The sequence below is a fragment of the Oculina patagonica genome, chromosome 14 (assembly GCF_052425735.1).
Source record: "Oculina patagonica isolate OP01 chromosome 14, crgOcupat, whole genome shotgun sequence".
In the NCBI taxonomy this organism is placed as follows: Eukaryota; Metazoa; Cnidaria; class Anthozoa; order Scleractinia; family Oculinidae; genus Oculina; species Oculina patagonica.
The window spans coordinates 10,871,876-10,893,494 of NC_135771.1; the positions used below are offsets into that span (position 1 = coordinate 10,871,876).

General features: G+C 39.1%; 2 protein-coding genes across 2 annotated transcripts; both read left to right on the forward strand.

Annotated features, from left to right (window-relative positions):
• Positions 1–14,990: 14,990 nt before the first annotated feature.
• On the forward strand, positions 14,991–16,386 carry LOC144639421 (uncharacterized). Its single transcript, XM_078498746.1, has 2 exons — positions 14,991–15,108; positions 15,743–16,386. Exon 2 carries the CDS (start codon positions 15,760–15,762, stop codon positions 16,261–16,263), a length of 504 nt encoding a protein of 167 aa, XP_078354872.1. The 5' UTR covers positions 14,991–15,108; positions 15,743–15,759; the 3' UTR covers positions 16,264–16,386.
• Positions 16,387–18,450: 2,064 nt separating this feature from the next.
• Positions 18,451–19,800, forward strand: LOC144639404 (uncharacterized). The gene is made up of 2 exons (XM_078498722.1): positions 18,451–18,514; positions 19,153–19,800. Exon 2 carries the CDS (start codon positions 19,170–19,172, stop codon positions 19,671–19,673), a length of 504 nt encoding a protein of 167 aa, XP_078354848.1. The 5' UTR covers positions 18,451–18,514; positions 19,153–19,169; the 3' UTR covers positions 19,674–19,800.
• Positions 19,801–21,619: the final 1,819 nt, after the last annotated feature.

Consider the following 21,619-nt stretch of genomic DNA (forward strand, 5'->3'; position numbering starts at 1 on the left):
CGTTTATTTTGATTATCAAAATGTAAATTCTGTTTGTTCGCGCCATCATTTATACGTCAACATGCACACGTGGTGTTTGTCCTGTCTTTCAGTCGAGTTACAGAAGCACGGCTTTTAGTACACTGAACAGCCCTTCAGTTGAGACGAATTTTTTCTACCAAGTGAATAGCCATCTCTGTTGTTTCCTATCAATCGATTTGTGGCGAAATTTAAAAAAACACTTATTCACAATTAATTAGGAGAAGGTTTTGCTTGCTGGGTATTGTGCAATTTAACGACAAACATAACTATTCAAGCAGACTGCCTGCTAAGGACTTCCTATGTAAACTTGCAAGATTGTGATGTCAAGAACATGGAGGGAGCGGAGGCGAAACCCACACGACAATTCGAGACAAGTCGTCCTGAAGAAATTGCCTAAACTTGCCAGGTAGGCTTTTGTATTAATTTAGATTTCACCAAATTCGCGAGCCCAAAGCCGTATTAATCACATTTAAGTAAAATACCAGGTGAAAGAAAATACTTTAATGTTGACTTCATCTTTATTACGCCATTTTAGGCCAAATAGTGCGGCCCTCAAAATGGCATATCTTGCAAATTTTTGTAATTTACCTTGTATGTATTGAACGCCCATCGCGAAAATATAACTTTCCCAAAAAATATTTTATAACATTTAGAAACTACAATAACCGTTTTAATTCTGCTCAGTTCTAATTTGGTTTCAACAAACTGAGCACTTTGCGAGAAATTGCGAAATTGGTTGTGCTTGATTTTCCCACTTGTCAAAATGGCCGACAGACACTATGATAAAGCGACAGTTTTTTCCTTGTACATAAATCGCAAAATAATTTTACGGTAATTTTTATAAACTAGAAGAATGACTCTACTTTGTGCTGGGATTTCGTTTGATTTGGTTTACACATATTAGAGAACTAGACTCGTATATTTTTATATTTTGAGAGTGATTTCTTAGCTCAAAACATAAACCTGAGGCGTGCGTGACCAACTGCGGTTGCCATGGCAACAATAGATCTATCAATCAAAATATGCTTGTTTTTGTTCATCCCCCAAGGTAACCTACCTACACACCAAAAATGAAGGGGTGTTTCAATAATTTATTTCCAAGTTTGATTCACTTTCTCAAAGAAGTGTTCTTAATAGCTCATTTGACGACTGTCAGCTGTCAGTAATTTCGTGCTCATTCCGCGTTGCTCCTAATTTTCAGTTTCTAATATCCTCTTTTCTCACTCAAATATTTCGTACCTTCACGTTTTTTCTTCTTTGTAACTTAAGACTTACAGTAAAGCATCGTGAACAAAAATTTATCTGAATATAACTTCGATACGGAGCACGTGCTAACTGGTCAAAAACCTAATATGTAACTACGCTCGACTTCGCGTAAGGACGAAGAATTGCTTAGCATTAGTTTAATGTTTTATTTTGCCCTATCAGTTGATGAAAACAGAAGATATGGTTCTCATAAACGTTCGAAATGCAAACTAAATAAGGTCATTACAACGAATTTTCCCGCCCGCCGTAGTTAATTAAAATAGAGCAAAGGACCTCGAGGGGAAAAAACGAAAACAAACACAAGAAACAGTTTTCGCTTTCACTGGCCTGGCATGATATTGATAGCGTTGATATGTTCTCATTCAACATTCTACTACTCGAAAACCTTATTTGTAAGGAGAAAAACTACTACAAACAGGACGCGATAAAAGCTGAGAAGAAACTTTATAGACTCTATATAAACGCCGAGTCCTCGCACGCCGACTTGAATTCTGTACATGTTAAGTCTGTTATTCGGCAAATAACCGACGAAGAAATACAGGCATTAAGTTAATAAATTCGGAATAAATTTCGAAAGCAGAATTTCTAGAATAAACCTCTATTCCAAATTTCGCCAGTCTTTGAAATTTGTAAACTTGCAAACTTTCCGTGCAGTCCATATTTACTCTCGTGATGAATGACTCCGGCCGATTTCGTGAACGTACTTTTAAATCATTGAACAAATTTTCTGCCTTTAACCGATTGCCATTTTCATTTGCTTTCATTTGCTTTCAAATTTTCAATTTCGTATATTCTGTTTTCTCACTAAAAGACCTTTATAGCTTATTACCTTTTAAAAATGTTCGTCGTGTTGATCAGTAAAATTCTAAGCGTGGAGCTGAACCTGTGTCTTATTTTTTCAGCCACTTTTATTGGCTGACCGAGTCATTCGATGAGTGTGTTGAGAATAAGCAAGTAGTTGATCTTGAAATTTAAACAAGATTTCTTTATAAAAGCAATAGACTGCACTGTCCTCACAGTGGAGTTTTATTGGCATAAGGGGGAGCAGGGATAGCGCAGTGGTGAGAACGCTCACTTCCCACCAATGTGGCCCGGGTTCGATTCCCGGACATGGTGTTATATGTGGGTTGAGTTTGTTGTTGGTTCTCGTCCTTGCTCCGAGGGTTTTTCTCCTGGATGTCCGGTTTTCCTCCCTCCACAAAAACCAACACTTCTAAATTCCAATTCGATCGGGAATCCGAGGGCCACAGGTTTGTCAGTTGCAAAACTGTTACGAGCAACCCTCGTTAAACAAAGTCGATTTACAGTTGACTCCCGATAACTCGAACCTTCAAGGGAAATTGAAAATGGTTCGAGTTATCGGGAGTTCGAGTTATCGTGAATTGAAAATAAATTACCGGAAATAAGGGCAAAAAAAGGTGTTTACTGATTTAAATGGATTTTCTATTCATAGAACAGTGTAGATCAGTGTACATTTTAAATAAACAAATTTAATTGGAGAATAGATAAGCCGAAAGAGAAAGGAACAACATATTTCCAAATCACTGTCAGGTATACATCAGAACGTAACGTAAAACAGCAAATTTAATAGCTGCGAACTTTGCAGGTTTCAAAGAGAACAACGCTAATGCTATAGGCTACTGATTCATAGTTTATGCGACTTACTTTTCGAGAAATAGTCAGTTAATTCGCGCTGGCGATAACCCTTTAAAGTTTTCTAAGGTCGGATTTGGAAGAATCGGTATCAACCTCCACACCCGGGCTTCCACAAACGAACTGAACGTCTGTAGCACGTCAAAAGCGGGACACAGTTCGTGTTTTGAGGGGCGTTCTAACTAGCGTAAGTTTTTATTTCAAATAATTTCAACGTTTTGGACTACAGCACACTGTTTGTTTTGACTTGTCATGTATTGACCGACATGGTTCGAGTTATTGAGGTAAAATTATATAGAAAATGACCTGAAGGGAAACGAAAGTTGGTTCGAGTTAGCGGGAGATTCGAGTTACCGAGGTAAAATTACAGTAAATGTAGAACGGAAATCCAGGAAAATAGATTTTGGTTCGAGTTAGCGCGAGGTTCGAGTTAGCGAAGGAGTCGACTGTATTTATTTATTTATTTATTTATTTATTTATTTATTTATTTATTTATTTATTTATTTAATAAAACCACTTGGGATGTTGGGAAAACACTCTTAAAGCATGCAAATCACTCGCATAACGGCTAGTCATTTATAAGCTTTTCTTCTCTTCTCCTAGTCCAGTCCCTGAATTCTCTTCCATCTTCCCGCGTGGTTTAATTACGCCAGTAAACCCGTTAGAAAGTGCAGTCTATGGCTTAAAGTAAAGTAAGAAAACTCTCCGCTTGGCATGTAAGTTTTCTAGGCACTTCTTTTCTAGCGCTAGTAAGCTCTGCTCAGTGATAGAAAAACGCCACAAGGCATGCGCTGTTTCTTGGCAACGATCTGGCGCTAGCAAGTTCTGCTCAGTAATTTTCTATTTTCTCATTAAAATATTTCATTCCGTCACGTTTTTATACTCTTTGTAACTTAAGACTTATCTAAAGCATCGATCTTACAATCAAAATATGCTTGTTTTTGTTCATCCCCCAAGGTAACCTACCTACACACCAAAAATGAAGGGGTGTTTCAATAATTTATTTCCAAGTTTGATTCACTTTCTCAAAGAAGTGTTCTTAATAGCTCATTTGACGACTGTCAGCTGTCAGTGATTTCGTGCTCATTCCGCGTTGCTCCTAATTTTCAATTTCTAATATCCTCTTTTCTCACTCAAATATTTCGTACCTTCACGTTTTTTCTTCTTTGTAACTTAAGACTTACAGTAAAGCATCGTGAACAAAAACATATTTATCTGAATATAACTTCGATACGGAGCGCGTGCTGACTGGTCAAAAACCTAATATGTAACTACGCTCGACTTCGCGTAAGGACGAAGAATTGCTTAGCATTAGTTTAATGTTTTATTTTGCCCTATCAGTTGATGAAAACAGAAGATATGGTTCTCATAAACGATCGAAATGCAAACTAAATAAGGTCATTACAACGAATTTTCCCGCCCGCCGTTAATTAAAATAGAACAAAGGACCTTGAGGGGAAAAAACGAAAACAAACACAAGAAACAGTTTTCGCTTTCACTGGCCTGGCATGATATTGATAGCGTTGATATGTTCTCATTCAACATTCTACTACTCGAAAACCTTATTTGTAAGGAGAAAAACTACTACAAACAGGACGCGATAAAAGCTTAATAGAAACTTTATAGACTCTATATAAACGCCGAGTCCAGTCGCACGCACTTGAATTCTGTACATGTTAAGTCTGTTATTCGGCAAATAACCGACGAAGAAATACAGGCATTAAGTTAATAAATTCGGAATAAATTTCGAAAGCAGAATTTCTAGAATAAACCTCTATTCCAAATTTCGCCAGTCTTTGAAATTTGTAAACTTGCAAACTTTCCGTGCAGTCCATATTTACTCTCGTGATATATGACTCCAGCCGATTTTTTCGTGAAACGTACTTTTAAATCATTGAACCGCAAATTTTCTGCTTTTAACCAATTGCCATTTTCGTTTGCTTTCATTTGCTTTCACATTTTCAATTTCGTATATTCTGTTTTCTCACTAAAAGACCTTTATAGCTTATTACTTTTTAAAAATTTTCGTCGTGTTGATCAGTAAAATTCTAAGCGGGAGCTGAACCTGTGTCTTATTCTTTCAGCCACTTTTATTGGCTGACCGAGTCATTCGATGAGTGTGTTGAGAATAAGCAAGTAGTTGATCTTGAAATTTAAACAAAATTTCTTTATAAAAGAAATAGACTGCACTTTCCTCACAGTGGAGTTTTATTGGCATAAGGGGGAGCAGGGATAGCGCAGTGGTGAGAACGCTCACTTCCCACCAATGTGGCCCGGGTTCGATTCCCGGACATGGTGTTATATGTGGGTTGAGTTTGTTGTTGGTTCTCGTCCTTGCTCCGAAGGTTTTTCTCCTGGATCTCCGGTTTTCCTCCCTCCACAAAAACCAATCAAGTTTACATCGCCGTTACATCGTTCGTCACAGTGATTTTACAGTCGTTAAAGTACCATATTCCAGTGTTTGTTTTGTCGTCATCCACGTTCGGTTACTGAAACACCACTTGTTAGCTAGGCAATCTTCCGTAAGCGGCAATCTATCCCCTTCGCCTCTTGTGGTTTACAATAATCATTCTCGTAAGCGGCAAGCTTTAGTTACGGACAGTTTTTTCGCTTCCCGAGGGTGTCCGCTTACGAGAGCTTCGACTGTATGAAGAAGCAAGCTCTACAGAAGCCAGCAAATCTAAATATTTGTAACCAGCCTTCCACATCACTTTTAATGCCATTTTTAGCTGCCGATTTCATATTATTTCATTAAACATTAGGACAACTACAAGCAAAGGTAGCCCTTGATCAATGGGACGCTTTAATTTTACACGTGTACATGGGAATATTACAATTTGCTTCGCAGGTTATGTTTTGCTGTTTGATAAAATCACTTGATTAAAAAATTTTCACTGGCTTTGTCGGCTACGGACATTTTTTAACATCCTATGGGTGTCCGCAAACGTGAGCTTGGACTTAAACCAATATCTGTTTAAATTATTATTATTTTGTTTATTTATTTATTTTCCTGCTCTTTCTCCGAGAAATTAGCTTTGTCATGTAGTTTCTTCTTGTAGCTAATCTTGAAATCCGAGGTTTAAATAAAGGTGATGTTTGTATGTATTTGTATCTGTAGTGACCGAATATTCAGTCTGATTTCCATCATGAACAGAATCTTCACATTTTCTCAAAAGAATTTCTTTAAACAACCAATTTATTGTTTTTAGTTAGTATTCAGTTTCGTCAAACAAAGAATATTGATCACCAGTTTCATTTCGTGACTTGTAATGAGCAAACAATTGGCGCACGCTATTTGAGAATCATTTCCATGCGAACTTTGCAGGTTTCAAAGAGAATAACGCTAATGCTATAGGCTACTGATTCATAGTTTATGCGACTTACTTTTCGAGAAATAGTCAGTTAATTCGCGCTGGCGATAACCCTTTTCAGTTTTCTAAGGTCGGATTTGGAAGAATCGGTATCAACCTCCACACCCGGGCCTCCACAAACGAACTGAACGTCTGTAGCACGTCAAAAGCGGGACACAGTTCGTGTTTTGAGGGGCGTTCTAACTAGTGTAAGTTTTTATTTCAAATAATTTCAACGTTTTGGACTACAGCACACTGTTTGTTTTCCTCAAGAGTCCTCATGGGCTCGATGAGGATGAGTGAGTGAGTGATACTGTTTGTTTTGACTTGTCATGTATTGACCGACATGGTTCGAGTTATTGAGGGTAAAATTATATAGAAAATGACCTGAAGGGAAACGAAAGTTGGTTCGAGTTAGCGGGAGATTCGAGTTACCGAGGTAAAATTACAGTAAATGTAGAACGGAAATCCAGGAAAATAGATTTTGGTTCGAGTTAGCGCGAGATTCGAGTTAGCGAAGGAGTCGACTGTATTTATTTATTTAATAAAACCACTTGGGATGTTGGGAAAACACTCTTAAAACATGCAAATCACTCGCATAACGGCTAGTCATTTATAAGCTTTTCTTCTCTTCTCCTAGTCCAGTCCCTGAATTCTCTTCCATCTTCCCGCGTGGTTTAATTACGCCAGTAAACCCTTAGAAAGTGCAGTCTATTGCTTAAAGTAATAATATTTAGGCTTTTTAATATAGAAACTCTCTGCTTGGCATGTGAGTTTTCTAGGCATTTCTTTTCTAGCGCTAGTAAGCTCTGTTCAGTGATAGAAAAACGCCACAAGGCATGCGCTGTTTCTTGGCAACGATCTGGCGCTAGCAAGTTCTGCTCAGTAATTTTCTATTTTCTCATTAAAATATTTCATTCCGTCACGTTTTTTATTCTTTGTAACTTAAGACTTATCTAAAGCATCGATCTATCAATCAAAATATGCTTGTTTTTGTTCATACCCCAAGGTAACCTACCTACACACCAAAAATGAATGGGTGTTTCAATAATTTATTTCCAAGTTTGATTCACTTTCTCAAAGAAGTGTTCTTGAATATCTCATTTGACGACTGTCAGCTGTCAGTAATTTCGTGCTCATTCCGCGTTGCTCCTAATTTTCAATTTTTAATATCCTCTTTCCTTACTAAAATATTTCGTACCTTCACGTTTTTTTCTTCTTTGTAACTTAAGACTTACAGTAAAGCATCGTGAACAAAAATTTATCTGAATATAACTTAGATACGGAGCGCGTGCTGACTGGTCAAAAACCTAATATGTAACTACGCTCGACTTCGCGTAAGGACGAAGAATTGCTTAGCATTAGTTTAATGTTTTATTTTGCCCTATCAGTTGATGAAAACAGAAGATATGGTTCTCATAAACGATCGAAATGCAAACTAAATAAGGTCACTACAACGAATTTTCCCGCCCGCCGTAGTTAATTAAAATAGAGCAAAGGACCTCGAGGGGAAAAAACGAAAACAAACACAAGAAACAGTTTTCGCTTTCACTGGCCTGGCATGATATTGATAGCGTTGATATGTTCTCATTCAACATTCTACTACTCGAACACCTTATTTGTAAGGAGAAAAACTACTACAAACAGGACGCGATAAAAGCTTAATAGAAACTTTATAGACTCTATATAAACGCCGAGTCCTCGCACGCACTTGAATTCTGTACATGTTAAGTCTGTTATTCGGCAAATAACCCACGAAGAAATACAGGCATTATGTTTATAAATTCGGAATAAATTTCGAAAGCAGAATTTCTAGAATAAACCTCTATTCCAAATTTCGCCAGTCTTTGAAATTTGTAAACTTGCAAACTTTCCGTGCAGTCCATATTTACTCTCGTGATGTATGACTCCGGCCGATTTCGTGAACGTACTTTTAAATCATTGAACAAATTTTCTGCTTTTAATCGATTGCCATTTTCCTTTGCTTTCATTTGCTTTCAAATTTTCAATTTTGTATATTCTGTTTTCTCACTAAAAGACCTTTATAGCTTATTACCTTTTAAAACTTTTCGTCGTGTTGATCAGTAAAATACTAAGCGTGGAGCTCAGAACCTGTGTCTTATTCTTTCAGCCACTTTTATTGGCTGACCGAGTCATTCGATGAGTGTGTTGAGAATAAGCAAGTAGTTGATCTTGAAATTTAAACAAGATTTCTTTATAAAAACCAATAGACTGCACTGTCCACTCAGTGGAGTTTTATTGGCGTAAGGGGGAGCAGGGATAGCGCAGTGGTGAGAACGCTCGCTTCCCACCAATGTGACCCGGGTTCGATTCCCGGACATGGTGTTATATGTGGGTTGAGTTTGTTGTTGGTTCTCGTCCTTGCTCCGAGGGTTTTTCTCCTGGATGTCCGGTTTTCCTCCCTCCACAAAAACCAACACTTCTAAATTCCAATTCGATCGGGAATCCGAGGGCCACAGGTTTGTCAGTTGCAAAACTGTTACGAGCAACCCTCGTTAAACAAAGTCGATTTACAGTTGACTCCCGATAACTCGAACCTTCAAGGGAAATTGAAAATGGTTCGAGTTATCGGGAATTGAAAATAAATTACCAGAAATAAGGGGGAAAAGGGTGTTTACTGATTTAAATGGATTTTCTATTCATAGAACAGTGTAGATCAGTGTGCATTTTAAATAAACAAATTTAATTGGTAAATAGATAAGCCGAAAGAGAAAGGAACAACATATTTCCAAATCACTGTCAGGTATACATCAGAACGTAACGTAAAACAGCAAATTTAATAGCTGCGAACTTTGCAGGTTTCAAAGAGAACAACGCTAATGCTATAGGCTACTGATTCATAGATTATGCGACTGACTTTTCGAGAAATAGTCAGTTAATTCGCGCTGGCGATAACCCTTTAAAGTTTTCTAAGGTCGGATTTGGAAGAATCGATATCAACCTCCACACCCGGGCCTCCACAAACGAACTGAACGTCTATAGCACGTCAAAAGCGGGGCACAGTTCGTGTTTTGAGGGGCGTTCTAACTAGTGTAAGTTTTTATTTCAAATAATTTCAACGTTTTGGACTACAGCACGCTGTTTGTTTTGACTTGTCATGTATTGACCGACATGGTTGGAGTTATTGAGGGTAAAATTATATAGAAAATGACCTGAAGGGAAACGAAAGTTGGTTCGAGTTAGCGGGAGATTCGAGTTACAGAGGTAAAATTACAGTACATGTAGAACGGAAATCCAGGAAAATAGATTTTGGTTCGAGTTAGCCTGCGAACAGGCTCCCGAGTGGGGTTTTTACGCGAGCGAAGCGAGCGGAAGAGCGGGGTTTTACGCGAGCGAAGCGAGCGGAAGAGCGGGGCCTGAGCGGCGCCCCCGTACTTCCCCTCAGGCCCCGCTCTTCCGCTCACTTCGCTCGCGTACGCCGCTCGCTTCGCTCGTGTAAAAACCCCACTCGGGAGCCTGTTCGCAGGCTAGGTTCGAGTTAGCGCGAGGTTCGAGTTAGCGAAGGACTCGACTGTATTTATTTATTTAATAAAACCATTTGGCATGTTGGGAAAACACTCTTAAAGCATGCAAATCACTCGCATAACGGCTAGTCATTTATAAGCTTTTCTTCTCTTCTCCTAGTCCAGTCCCTGAATTCTCTTCCATCTTCCCGCGTGGTTTAATTACGCCAGTAAACTCTTAGAAAGAGCAGTCTATTGCTTAAAGTAATAATGTTTAGGCTTTTTAATGTAGAAAACTCTCCGCTTGGCATGTGAGTTTTCTAGGCATTTCTGCTCAGTGATAGAAAAACGCCACAAGGCATGCGCTGTTTCTTGGCAACGATCTGGCGCAAGCAACTTCTGCTCAGTGATCGCACGTACCTTAATAACTCATTTGACGACTGTCAACTGTCAGTAATTTTCTTTTTTCTCATTAAAATATTTCATTCCGTCACGTTTTTTATTCTTTGTAACTTAAGACTGATCTAAAGCATCGTGAACTATAATTTATCTGACAAGAAATAGTTTTTAGGCTTTTTAAATGTAGAAAAATCTACCTTCCCTGGAAAAACGCCGCTTAAAATATGGTGTTTCTAGGCAACAATCTGGCGCCAGAAAGCTCTGCTCAATGATTGAGTTTACCTAAATGGCTCATTTGTCAACTGTTAACTGTCAGCTGTCATTTTTGTTTTTCTAACTGGCTTATTAGGACCCCTTAAAAGAGAGAACGTCTAAGATCGTATCCCATTCTCAACAGAGAACCAACTATTAACGGATATCTGACTTGTCGCAGAAGAGGTTCATAAGTGAAGAAAAAGTGCAGTGCAGTAAGTAACGTCTTTTATCATGTTTATAAGATTCTCTCCTCCGCAGAGGCCTCTCTTTTTTTCGTACGGGCTGGGAAAAGGGGCAATGGGGAGAGGTGAAAATAAGCGCACGGGGCCTGGGGATATAACGGCTGCCTGATGTAGTACCTCTCGAAGTATAAACCAATGCCAAACACGAGGAAGTGGACGCATTCTTCACAACAAATTTTTACAAAAGTATAAAATACCAAAAATACCGAGTCGATAATAGCTTTTGTATCACAATACCTGAAATGTTTGTTGAAAGCCTTAGTTCTTTGTATTCTTTTTAGAAAGTGGATAATGCTTTGATAAGGGAGAAACAGGGAAGTTACCTACCCTTTGGCCGTTTTTCTATGATTTTCTAAGTATGAATGTTTACTCGTTTTTCACACGTACGTGGATAAAAACAGAAAGTTTTATCACAGGTATCGGAAAAAAAAAATGCGTTGGCTCAAGTGTCGATAGTTAAGGGTTACAATTGTTACTGTTGATAGTTAATTAATGTGTTTAAAAAGAGAAAGTGAAGTTTCTGACGGTGCTTTTGCCGCAGATCATCCATCGTTAAGGTCTAAAGCAAGAGCATTGATAAAATATTTGTTCAATAAATAACAAGTTTTAATCCCGCTTTTTGATCCCAATTTCTTTTAAACTGGTACCAGTTCTCGAAGGATTTCTTGTTTTCGTGGGGAAGGTTGCGGATTGACACATTTTGCATAGGAAACTCAAGGTGTTACGTTGCTATGAATTGCAACCTCCCCATGAAAAAACTCAGTAAATATTCATACATGTACCACCAATTTTTTTTTTATTTTGATTTTTGAGTCCAGCTGATGGGTTGTAATTTCAATTTTCAAATTTACACTTACCGCTTTTTAAAACATTATATAACGAAACATGCTACAAATGGTTTTACAATGTTATCAAAATACTTAAACTATAAGCTATAAAAATACAAAACGAATAATGCGAGAACAAGAAAGAAATATTCTTATATACAAGGCCTTCTACTAATGTTCGACTATTCAATTGTCAAACATCAGCAGGACAAAGTTCCTCGTCACGATTTCTGAGGCACAATAGCGGAGCTCCCGTTCGGCGCGGCGAGAGGAGCCCCATAACATCATGTCTTATAGTCTTCTCATTTTTCTTCTGTCTCAGATCAAAACGAAGTGATTATGTTGTTCAAGTTCCTTCTCATTTCCTTGATGGCCACCGTGCTGTTGTTCGACGAAGCTTCAGCAAATACCTGTCCTAAACACTGGGTGAAGCTCAACGATGATCCAGTTTGCTTTGAAGCCAAAGGTAACCAATACGGTTCCTTTACCATCAGTAGCAGGATCACCGTGAGCTCCTTGATGCTGGTGCACCGCTCTGGGTGGGTAAGATGTTCTTTTGTTTTATCCGCTCAAAGCAACTGAGGATGCGGTGATGGCAGAATTAGTGTCCACCTAACAGACCATAAAAACGGGCGACTGGTTCCAGCAGCTTCAGTCCCGATAGACAGTTACGGGTATTACCATATGCCAGGTTACACCTCCAACTCGCCAGTCCTCGAGTTCTGTGAATCTCTCTCTTTCTCCGCTAGCGACGAGCTGCGTCTGTGGTATGGAGAGGATTTAACTAACAAAACCGAGTTCGACAACGCTGGTACATCGTGCACAGACGTGTATGGTCTTGTGGCTTAAACCAGCAGCCAACACTAAGCTCACCGGATGCAGCCGCAAACCTCGCACAGTACAATAAAATAGTAATTTTCAGTAGATGGGACAGTTTTGTAGTTACTTGATTGTTGAAGGCATTAATAAATGTACTCGAGGTGAAAAAGTTGTGTTAGTTCAGTGTCGTCTCTGAATACATTTTTCCCTTCACAAAAACTTAAGCTTGCTTCTCTATTTAAGCACTCGCATGCAGCAAAATTCTGCAATCTGTCGTTTGGATGCGTTTGGAGGTGAATTACAAAGAAAAGCCATTTTGAAAGCAATTAAACAGCACCTGATGCATAGAAGTACAATTCTTTCTAAATATTCCTAAAATATTGAAATTAAACTATCGATCAAATTTTGCCAGAGATGATGTAAAAATATGCAAGAATTTCTCTCAAGCGTTCGTGACAAAAATTACTCTAACATGCATTGATCATAGAGTTTCAATTTAAATTCCATTGGTTAGGTAAAAAAAACATTTATTTTCCAGCTGAAAGAAAGAGGGTAAAGAATCAACAAAAATTACTAAGAAATAAACAAAAAAAGAAAATAGAACATGTCAAAAGTTGTAAAAATGTGTCCTAATTTTGGGCTGTGTATATGCTTGAGAATGATAGTAAACTCGCAACTGCCAGATAATCCGCATTTTTAGCAATTCAGTTTATCTTTAAATGTCTTTTGTCAGGAGTCATGGGCTCCTGCATTTTCTCAGTCAAAATTTCCTCAAATCCCAGTTCCCATTTACCCCCTTCAGGCCCCTCTTCCCTTTTCTAAACTTTTTATTTCAGTTGGACCCAGCCTAGTCCTTAGGCGTTCCCTCTTTTGTCCTGTAATCCGCGCGAAGTCTGGGACTGGGACGCACGAGAGAACGCTGTTCTCGACGAGTCTTTCTCGGTGACATCATGGCTCACAATAGGGTCCAGGGTTGACCGAGCCGAGAACGCCAAGGGACTAGGCTGAGTTAATTGTATCCAAACCTCTTTCACGGTTATGATTTTCCTTGTTTTAACTTGATGAATTATTAATAAGTTTCAGAAGATTGTTTCTACAACTCCATAGAAACACGGAGAAAATGTTCTCTAAATCTTTCAGAAAACACTGTGAGAATAAAAAGAAATTAATCGTTTATTTCGATTATCAAAATGTAAATTCTGTTTGTTCGCGCCATCATTACGTCAACATGTACACGTCGTGTTTGTCCTGTCTTTCAGTCGAGTTACAGAAGCACGGCTTTTAGTACAGAAAAACCCTTCAGTTCAGACGCATTTTTTCTACCAAGTGAATAGCCATCTCTGTTGTTTCCTATCAATCGATTTGAGGCGAAATAAAAAAAAAACTTATTCACAATAAATTAGGAGAAGGTTTTGCTTGCTGGGTATTGTTCAATTTAACGACAAACAAAACTATTCAAGCAGACTGCCTGCTAAGGACTTCTTATGTAAACTTGCAAGATTGTGATGTCAATTGTGTGTGTAGATCATCACGTCAACCTGACTTTTAAACAAGGTCCCTTTATCGACTTTCACTAGTTTTATCGTCCTAACTTACGAACTGTGTTTGCATGGTAGAATCCCCCTCTATGGGTATTTCCGAACAAAGACGCAACGATTACCGCGAAAAAAGGCAGATCTCAAGATCGAAGCGAAGATTTTTAAAGCTTCAAGCCTGTGGGGTCGTATAAGAGTAAACTTGAAAAGCAAACAAATGTTATAGGTAAAAGATAAACACTGAACAAACAGAACAACGCCGGCAACAATAATTTTCCTATTTATTGTTTCAGCAACTGTTTGCTTGTTATGAATTTCAGTTATTTATGTATTTTGTTGCTGAGGTGAGATATTTATTCGGCTGTGAATTACACTGACTACACTGTCACGCAGTTTCAATCATAAAACAAAGATCTGCTTAAAAAAATAGAAGATTTGCACAAAAAATGCGACGAAAACAAAGTTTACGTGTACCCATAGAGAGCCACATGTATTGTTAAGCGTGCACGTCTTTGGGCGACAGATACTTAGAAGTGCCAACTTGTCGAAACTTGAAACTGGCTTTTAGCAGCTGTTTTCCAACTCATAGAAGCCGTTGAACAGTTAGCTAACTTTTGCTTTGACTAAAATATCGTCATCCGATCCACTTTACAGTCTAACTGTGAAAAGACCACGCAGCCTGAGGGATCAATATTTGTCTTGAATCACAATAGCTGGCTAATAAAACCCCACCCGATGGACACCTTCTGTACTCTTAAACTCAAATGCTAACAAAGGCATTCTGATCTTTAACAAACACCTTCCTACGTAACAAATAACAAATCTGTTTCGTCATCCCTTTTCGCAGCCTCTGTCGTCTTCGTTTTTAAAATTGGCATAAAATTGAGCGTTATTTTGGTATTCAGCATTAGCCCTATACGAGTTCTAAAACGGACGACTCATTGTTAGTATTACACTCTCTCTGACTGTTTTTACTTTTGTTGAAGTTCACGGCACAACAAGTGAAAGTTTGCCCTATTTTAACTCGGCGAAAATTCACATTAATGTTAATGTTTAGAAGCCACGTCACCCAAGATGAATGCAACGGGATATGCTCTGTCTGCAAGTTCTTTTGACATTTTTCCAACTTGATAGATCTCAATTTGATATCTTAGCGTTTCGAATTACAACCTTAGCAAAGCACAGAAAGCCACTGATCACATTCAGTTCTTCACAGAGAGCTAACCAGTAACGAAGTCTTAGACTTGAAGATCAAGAGACAAGAAACCCACATTACGGTGAGTCATTCTTATAGCTAGTTTGCCTTTTTAACAGCAGAGTAATAAAGTTGCTCGCGTTTTTCGTGGATAAGGAGAAGCGAATACATGAGCCGGGAAAGTACTGAAAGCCGTCCGTTTTTTCTGGCAAAAATCCGTACTGATTTTCTATTTTTTTTTTTTTGCAATTTTATTCCTTCAAGACGGTCCATATTAGTAAACGGAATTGAAATCCTAATAGGAAGATCGTAAATTACCCAGGCTTCATAAATCATAAATCATTACTGTAGTCAAGATGCGCAATTTCGTGTACTCCTTTGTGTGCAATCTCTGACTCCTCGTTTTGTGATACAATTCGTTTTGTGAACTCGTTTCATCTTGATGACACAGCCTGTGTATTTAACAACCGCTTGTTGGACTAAGAAAAGGCTAGGACAGGCAACGGTAAAAAACTTTGACGCCTTCTGTAAGCTAGATACATAATGCGAGAAAAAAGAAAGAAATATTCGTATAAACAAGCCCTTCTACTAATGTTCGACTATTCAATTGCTAAACATCAGCAGGACAAAGTTCGTCGCGATTTCTGAGGCGCATTAGCGAAGAGGAGCCCCATAACATCGTGTCTTATAATCTTCTCATTTTTCTTCTGTCTCAGATCAAAACGAAGTGATCATGTTGTTCAAATTCCTTTTGATGTCCTTGATGGCCACCGTGCTGATGTCCGACGAAGCTTCAGCAAATACCTGTCCTAAACACTGGGTGAAACTCAACGAGTATCCAGTTTGCTTCGGAACCCGAGATAGCCAGTTCGGTAAGTTTACCGTCAAGACAAACATCGCCGTGAGCTCCCTGATGCTCGTGCACCGCTTAGGTGCGGTAAATTGTCAACATACCACTAAAGCCCGTGACAGCAACTGGGGATGTAATCGTACTAGCATTGGTGCCGTCCTAACAGACCATCAAAACAGCATACTGGCTCCACCTTCAATCGACAATGAAGGATGGTACCTTCTGCCAGGTTACACCTCCAACTCGCCAGTCCTCGAGTTCTGTCAATCGTTCACTTTCTCCGCTAGCGACGAGCTGCGTCTGTGGTATGGAGAGGATTTACGTGGATCCACCGAGAGCAACAACGCTGGTACATCGTGCGCAGACGTGTATGGTCTTGTGGCTTAAACCCGCAGCCAACACTACGCTGACCCGATGCAGCGGCAAACCTCGAACAGTAAAATAAAATGGTGATTTTCAGTAGAGGGGACAGTTTTGTAGTTACTTGTTTGAAGGCATTAATAAAGGTACTCGAGGTGAAAAAAGCTGTGTTAGTTCAGTGTCGTCTCCGAATGCATTTTTTTCCCAGCCTCCTTCTCAGGCGCCTCGATTTTCGCTGCAACAAAGCGAGAACAAAGCGAGCGCGAAGCGCGAGTTACTGGTGACGAGACCTTCCCCTACTCCCTTGCGCGCCCATGTCCCACAAAACAAGAGAGACGCGTCTGGGTACGAGGCAGTTTTTTCCCTTCACAAAAAACTTAAGCTTGCTTCTCTATTTAAGCACTCGCATGCAGCGAAAGCTCCGCAATCTGTCGTTTGGATGCGTTTGAAGGCGAACGTACAAAGTAAAGCCATTTTGAAAGCAATTGAACAGCACCTGATGCATAGAAGTACAATTCTTTCTAAATATTCTTAAAATATTGAAATTAAACTATCGATCAAACTTTGCCAGAGATGACGTCGAAATATGCAGGAATTTCTCTCAAGCGTTCGTGACAAAAATTACTCTAACATGCATTGATCATAGAGTTTCGATTTAAATTCCATTGGTTAGGTATAAAAAAAACACATTTATTTTCCAGCTGAAAGAAAGAGGGTAAAGAATCAACAAAAATTACTAAGAAATAAACAAAATAAGAAAATAGAAGAAGTGAAAAAGTCGTAAAAATGTGTCCTAATTTTGGGCTGTGTATATGCTTGAGAATGATAGTTAACTCGCAACTGCCAGATAGTCCGCATTTTTAGCAATTCAGTTTATATATAAATTCCTTTTGTCACGAGTCATGGCCTCCTGCATTTTTCCAGTCAAAATCTGCCCAAATCCCAGTTCCCGTTTACTCTTTCAGGCCCCTCTGCCCTATTCTAAACTTTTTACTTGAGGTACCCCTTAAAATTCTTGGTTTTCACGTGACGTAATCAAAATTACAAAATCCAGAATCGCAAGACTCCTGAGTTTTTATCCTTCACTGGCTATAAGACATGTTTTATATATATTTTGTTGAACATTACACTGACTACACTATAACGCAGTTTCAATCATAAAACGAAGATATGCTTAAAAAAATAAAAGATTTGCAAAAAAAACAGCGACGAAAACAAAGTTTACGTGTACCCATAAAGAGACACATGTATTGCTAAGCGTGCACGTCTTTGGGCGACAGATACTTAGAAGTGCCAACTTGTCGAAACCTGAAACTGGCTTTAAGCAGCTGTTTTCCAACTCAAAGAACCGTTGAACAGTTAGCTAACTTCTGCTTTGGCTGAAATGTCATCATCCGATCCACTTACAGTCTGACTGTGAAAAGAGCACGCGGGGGATCAATATTTGTCCTGAATCACACAATAGTGGCTAATAGAAAACCCGACCCGACGGTCACGTTTTGTACTCTTTTAACTCAAATGTCAACAAAGCTATTGTGATCTTTTTTCAAAACTTGCAGGGCTTTAAGCAGCTGTTTTCCAACTCATAGAAGCCGTTGAACAGTTAGCTAACTTCTGCTTTGACTGAAATGTCGTCATCCGATCCACTTTACAGTCTGACTGTGGAAAGACCACGCAGCCTGGGGGATCAATATTTGTCTTGAATCACAATAGCTGGCTAATAGAACCCCACCCGATGGACACGTTTTGTACTCTTTAAACTCAAATGCTAACAAAGGCATTCTGATCTTTAACAAACACCTTCCTACCTAACAAAAAACAAATCTGTTTCGTCATCCCTTTTCGTAGCCTCTGTCGTCTTTTGTCAATTGGCATAGAATTGAGCGTTATTTTGGTATTCAGCATTAGCCCTACTGATACGAGTTCTAAAACGGAAGACTCATTGTTAGTATTACACTCTCTCTGACTGTTTTTACTTTTGTTAAAGTTCACGGCATAACGAGTGAAAGTTTGCCGTGTTTTAACTAGGCGAAAATTCACATTAACGTTAATGTTTAGAAGCCACGTCACCCAAGATGAACGCAACGGGGCATGGTCTGTCTGCAGGTTCTTCTGTCATTTTTCCAACTTGATAGATGTCAATTTGATATCTTAGCGTTTCTAATTACAACCTTAGTAAAGCACAAAAAGCCACCGATTACATTCAGTTCTTCACAGAGAGCTAACCAGTAACGAAGTCTTAGACTTGAAGATCAAGAAACAAGAAACCCACATTACGGTGAGTCATTTTTGAAGCTAGTTTGCATTGTTAACAGCAGAGTTATAAAGTAGCTCGCTTTTTCGTGGATAATGCGAAGCAAATACACGAGCCGGGTAAGTACTGAAAGCCGTCCGTTTTTCTGGCAAAAATTCCTACTGATTTTTTATTTTTGTTTTGCAATTTTTTTCCTTCAAGACGGTCCATATGAACGACATTGAAATCCTTATAGAGACTCTTATTGAAGATCGTAAATTCCACAGGCGTCAAACATCATAAATCATTACTGTAGTCAAGATGCGCAATTTCGTGTACTCCTTTGCGTGCAATCTCTGACTCCTCGTTTTGTGATACAATTCGTTTTGTGAACTCGTTTCATCTTGATGACACAGCCTGTGTATTTAACAACCGCTTGTTGGACTAAGAAAAGGGTAGGACAGGGAACGGTGTAAAACTTTGACGCCTTCTGTAAGCTAGATACATAATGCGAGGAAAAAAAGAAAGAAATATTCGTATAAACAAGCCCTTCTACTAATGTTCGACTATTCAATTGCTAAACATCAGCAGGACAAAGTTCGTCGCGATTTCTGAGGCGCAATAGCGAAGAGGAGCCCCATAACATCATATCTTATAATCTTCTCATTTTTCTTCTGTCTCAGATCAAAACGAAGTGATCATGTTGTTCAAATTCCTTTTGATGTCCTTGATGGCCACCGTGCTGATGTCCGACGAAGCTTCAGCAAATACCTGTCCTAAACACTGGGTGAAACTCAACGAGTATCCAGTTTGCTTCGGAACCCGAGATAGCCAGTTCGGTAAGTTTACCGTCAAGACAAACATCGCCGTGAGCTCCCTGATGCTCGTGCACCGCTTAGGTGCGGTAAATTGTCAACATACCACTAAAGCCCGTGACAGCAACTGGGGATGTAATCGTACTAGCATTGGTGTCGTCCTAACAGACCATCAAAACAGCATACTGGCTCCACCTTCAATCGACAATGAAGGATGGTACCTTCTGCCAGGTTACACCTCCAACTCGCCAGTCCTCGAGTTCTGTCAATCGTTCACTTTCTCCGCTAGCGACGAGCTGCGTCTGTGGTATGGAGAGGATTTACGTGGATCCACCGAGAGCAACAACGCTGGTACATCGTGCGCAGACGTGTATGGTCTTGTGGCTTAAACCAGCAGCCAACACTACGCTGACCCGATGCAGCGGCAAACCTCGAACAGTAAAATAAAATGGTGATTTTCAGTAGAGGGGACAGTTTTGTAGTTACTTGTTTGAAGGCATTAATAAAGGAACTCGAGGTGAAAAAAGTTGTGTTAGTTCAGTGTCGTCTCCGAATGCATTTTTTTTCCCAGCCTCCTCCTCAGGCGCCTCGATTTTCGCTGCAACAAAGCGAGAACAAAGCGAGCGCGAAGCGCGAGTTACTGGTGACGAGACCTTCCCCTACTCCCTTGCGCGCCCATGTCCCACAAAACAAGAGAGACGCGTCTGGGTACGAGGCAGTTTTTTCCCTTCACAAAAAACTTAAGCTTGCTTCTCTATTTAAGCACTCGCATGCAGCGAAAGCTCCGCAATCTGTCGTTTGGATGCGTTTGAAGGCGAACGTACAAAGTAAAGCCATTTTGAAAGCAATTGAACAGCACCTGATGCATAGAAGTACAATTCTTTCTAAATATTCCTAAAATATTGAAATTAAACTATCGATCAAACTTTGCCAGAGATGACGTCGAAATATGCAGGAATTTCTCTCAAGCGTTCGTGACAAAAATTACTCTAACATGCATTGATCATAGAGTTTCAATTTAAATTCCATTGGTTAGGTATAAAAAAAACACATTTATTTTCCAGCTGAAAGAAAGAGGGTAAAGAATCAACAAAAATTACTAAGAAATAAACAAAAAAAGAAAATAGAAGAAGTGAAAAAGTCGTAAAAATGTGTCCTAATTTTGGGCTGTGTATATGCTTGAGAATGATAGTTAACTCGCAACTGCCAGATAGTCCGCATTTTTAGCAATTCAGTTTATATATAAATGTCTTTTGTCAGGAGTCATGGCCTCCTGCATTTTCCCAGTCAAAATCTGCCCAAATCCCAGTTCCCGTTTACTCTTTCAGGCCCCTCTGCCCTATTCTAAACTTTTTACTTGAGGTACCCCTTAAAATTCTTGGTTTTCACGTGACGTAATCAAAATTACAAAATCGCAAGAACCCTGAGTTTTTATCCTTCACTGGATATTAGACATTTCTTTTGATGATATATATTTTGTTGAACATTACACTGACTACACTGTAACGCAGTTTCAATCATAAAACGAAGATATGCTTAAAAAAATAAAAGATTTGCAAAAAAACAGCGACGAAAACAAAGTTTACGTGTACCCATAGAGAGACACATGTATTGTTAAGCGTGCACGTCTTTGGGCGACAGATACTTAGAAGTGCCAACTTCTCGAAACTTGAAACTGGCTTTAAGCAGCTGTTTTCCAACTCAAAGAAGCCGTTGAACAGTTAGCTAACTTCTGCTTTGACTGAAATGTCGTCATCCGATCCACTTTACAGTCTGACTGTGAAAAGACCACGCAGCCTGAGGGATCAATATTTGTCTTGAATCACAATAGCTGGCTAATAAAACCCCACCCGATGGACACGTTTTGTACTCTTTAAACTCAAATGCTAACAAAGGCATTCTGATCTTTAACAAACACCTTCCTACCTAACAAAAAACAAATCTGTTTCGTCATCCCTTTTCGTAGCCTCTGTCGTCTTTTGTTTTAAATTGGCATAGAATTGAGCGTTATTTTGGTATTCAGCATTAGCCCTATACGAGTTCTAAAACAGAAGACTCATTGTTAGTATTACACTCTCTCTGACTGTTTTTACTTTTGTTAAAGTTCACGGCATAACAAGTGAAAGTTTGCTCTGTTTTAACTAGGCGAAAATTCACATTAACGTTAATGTTTAGAAGCCACGTTACCCAAGATGAATGCAACGGGGCATGCTCTGTCTGCAGGTTCTTCTGTCATTTTTCCAACTTGATAGATGTCAATTTGATATCTTAGCGTTTCTAATTACAACCTTAGTAAAGCACAAAAAGCCACCGATCACATTCAGTTCTTCACAGA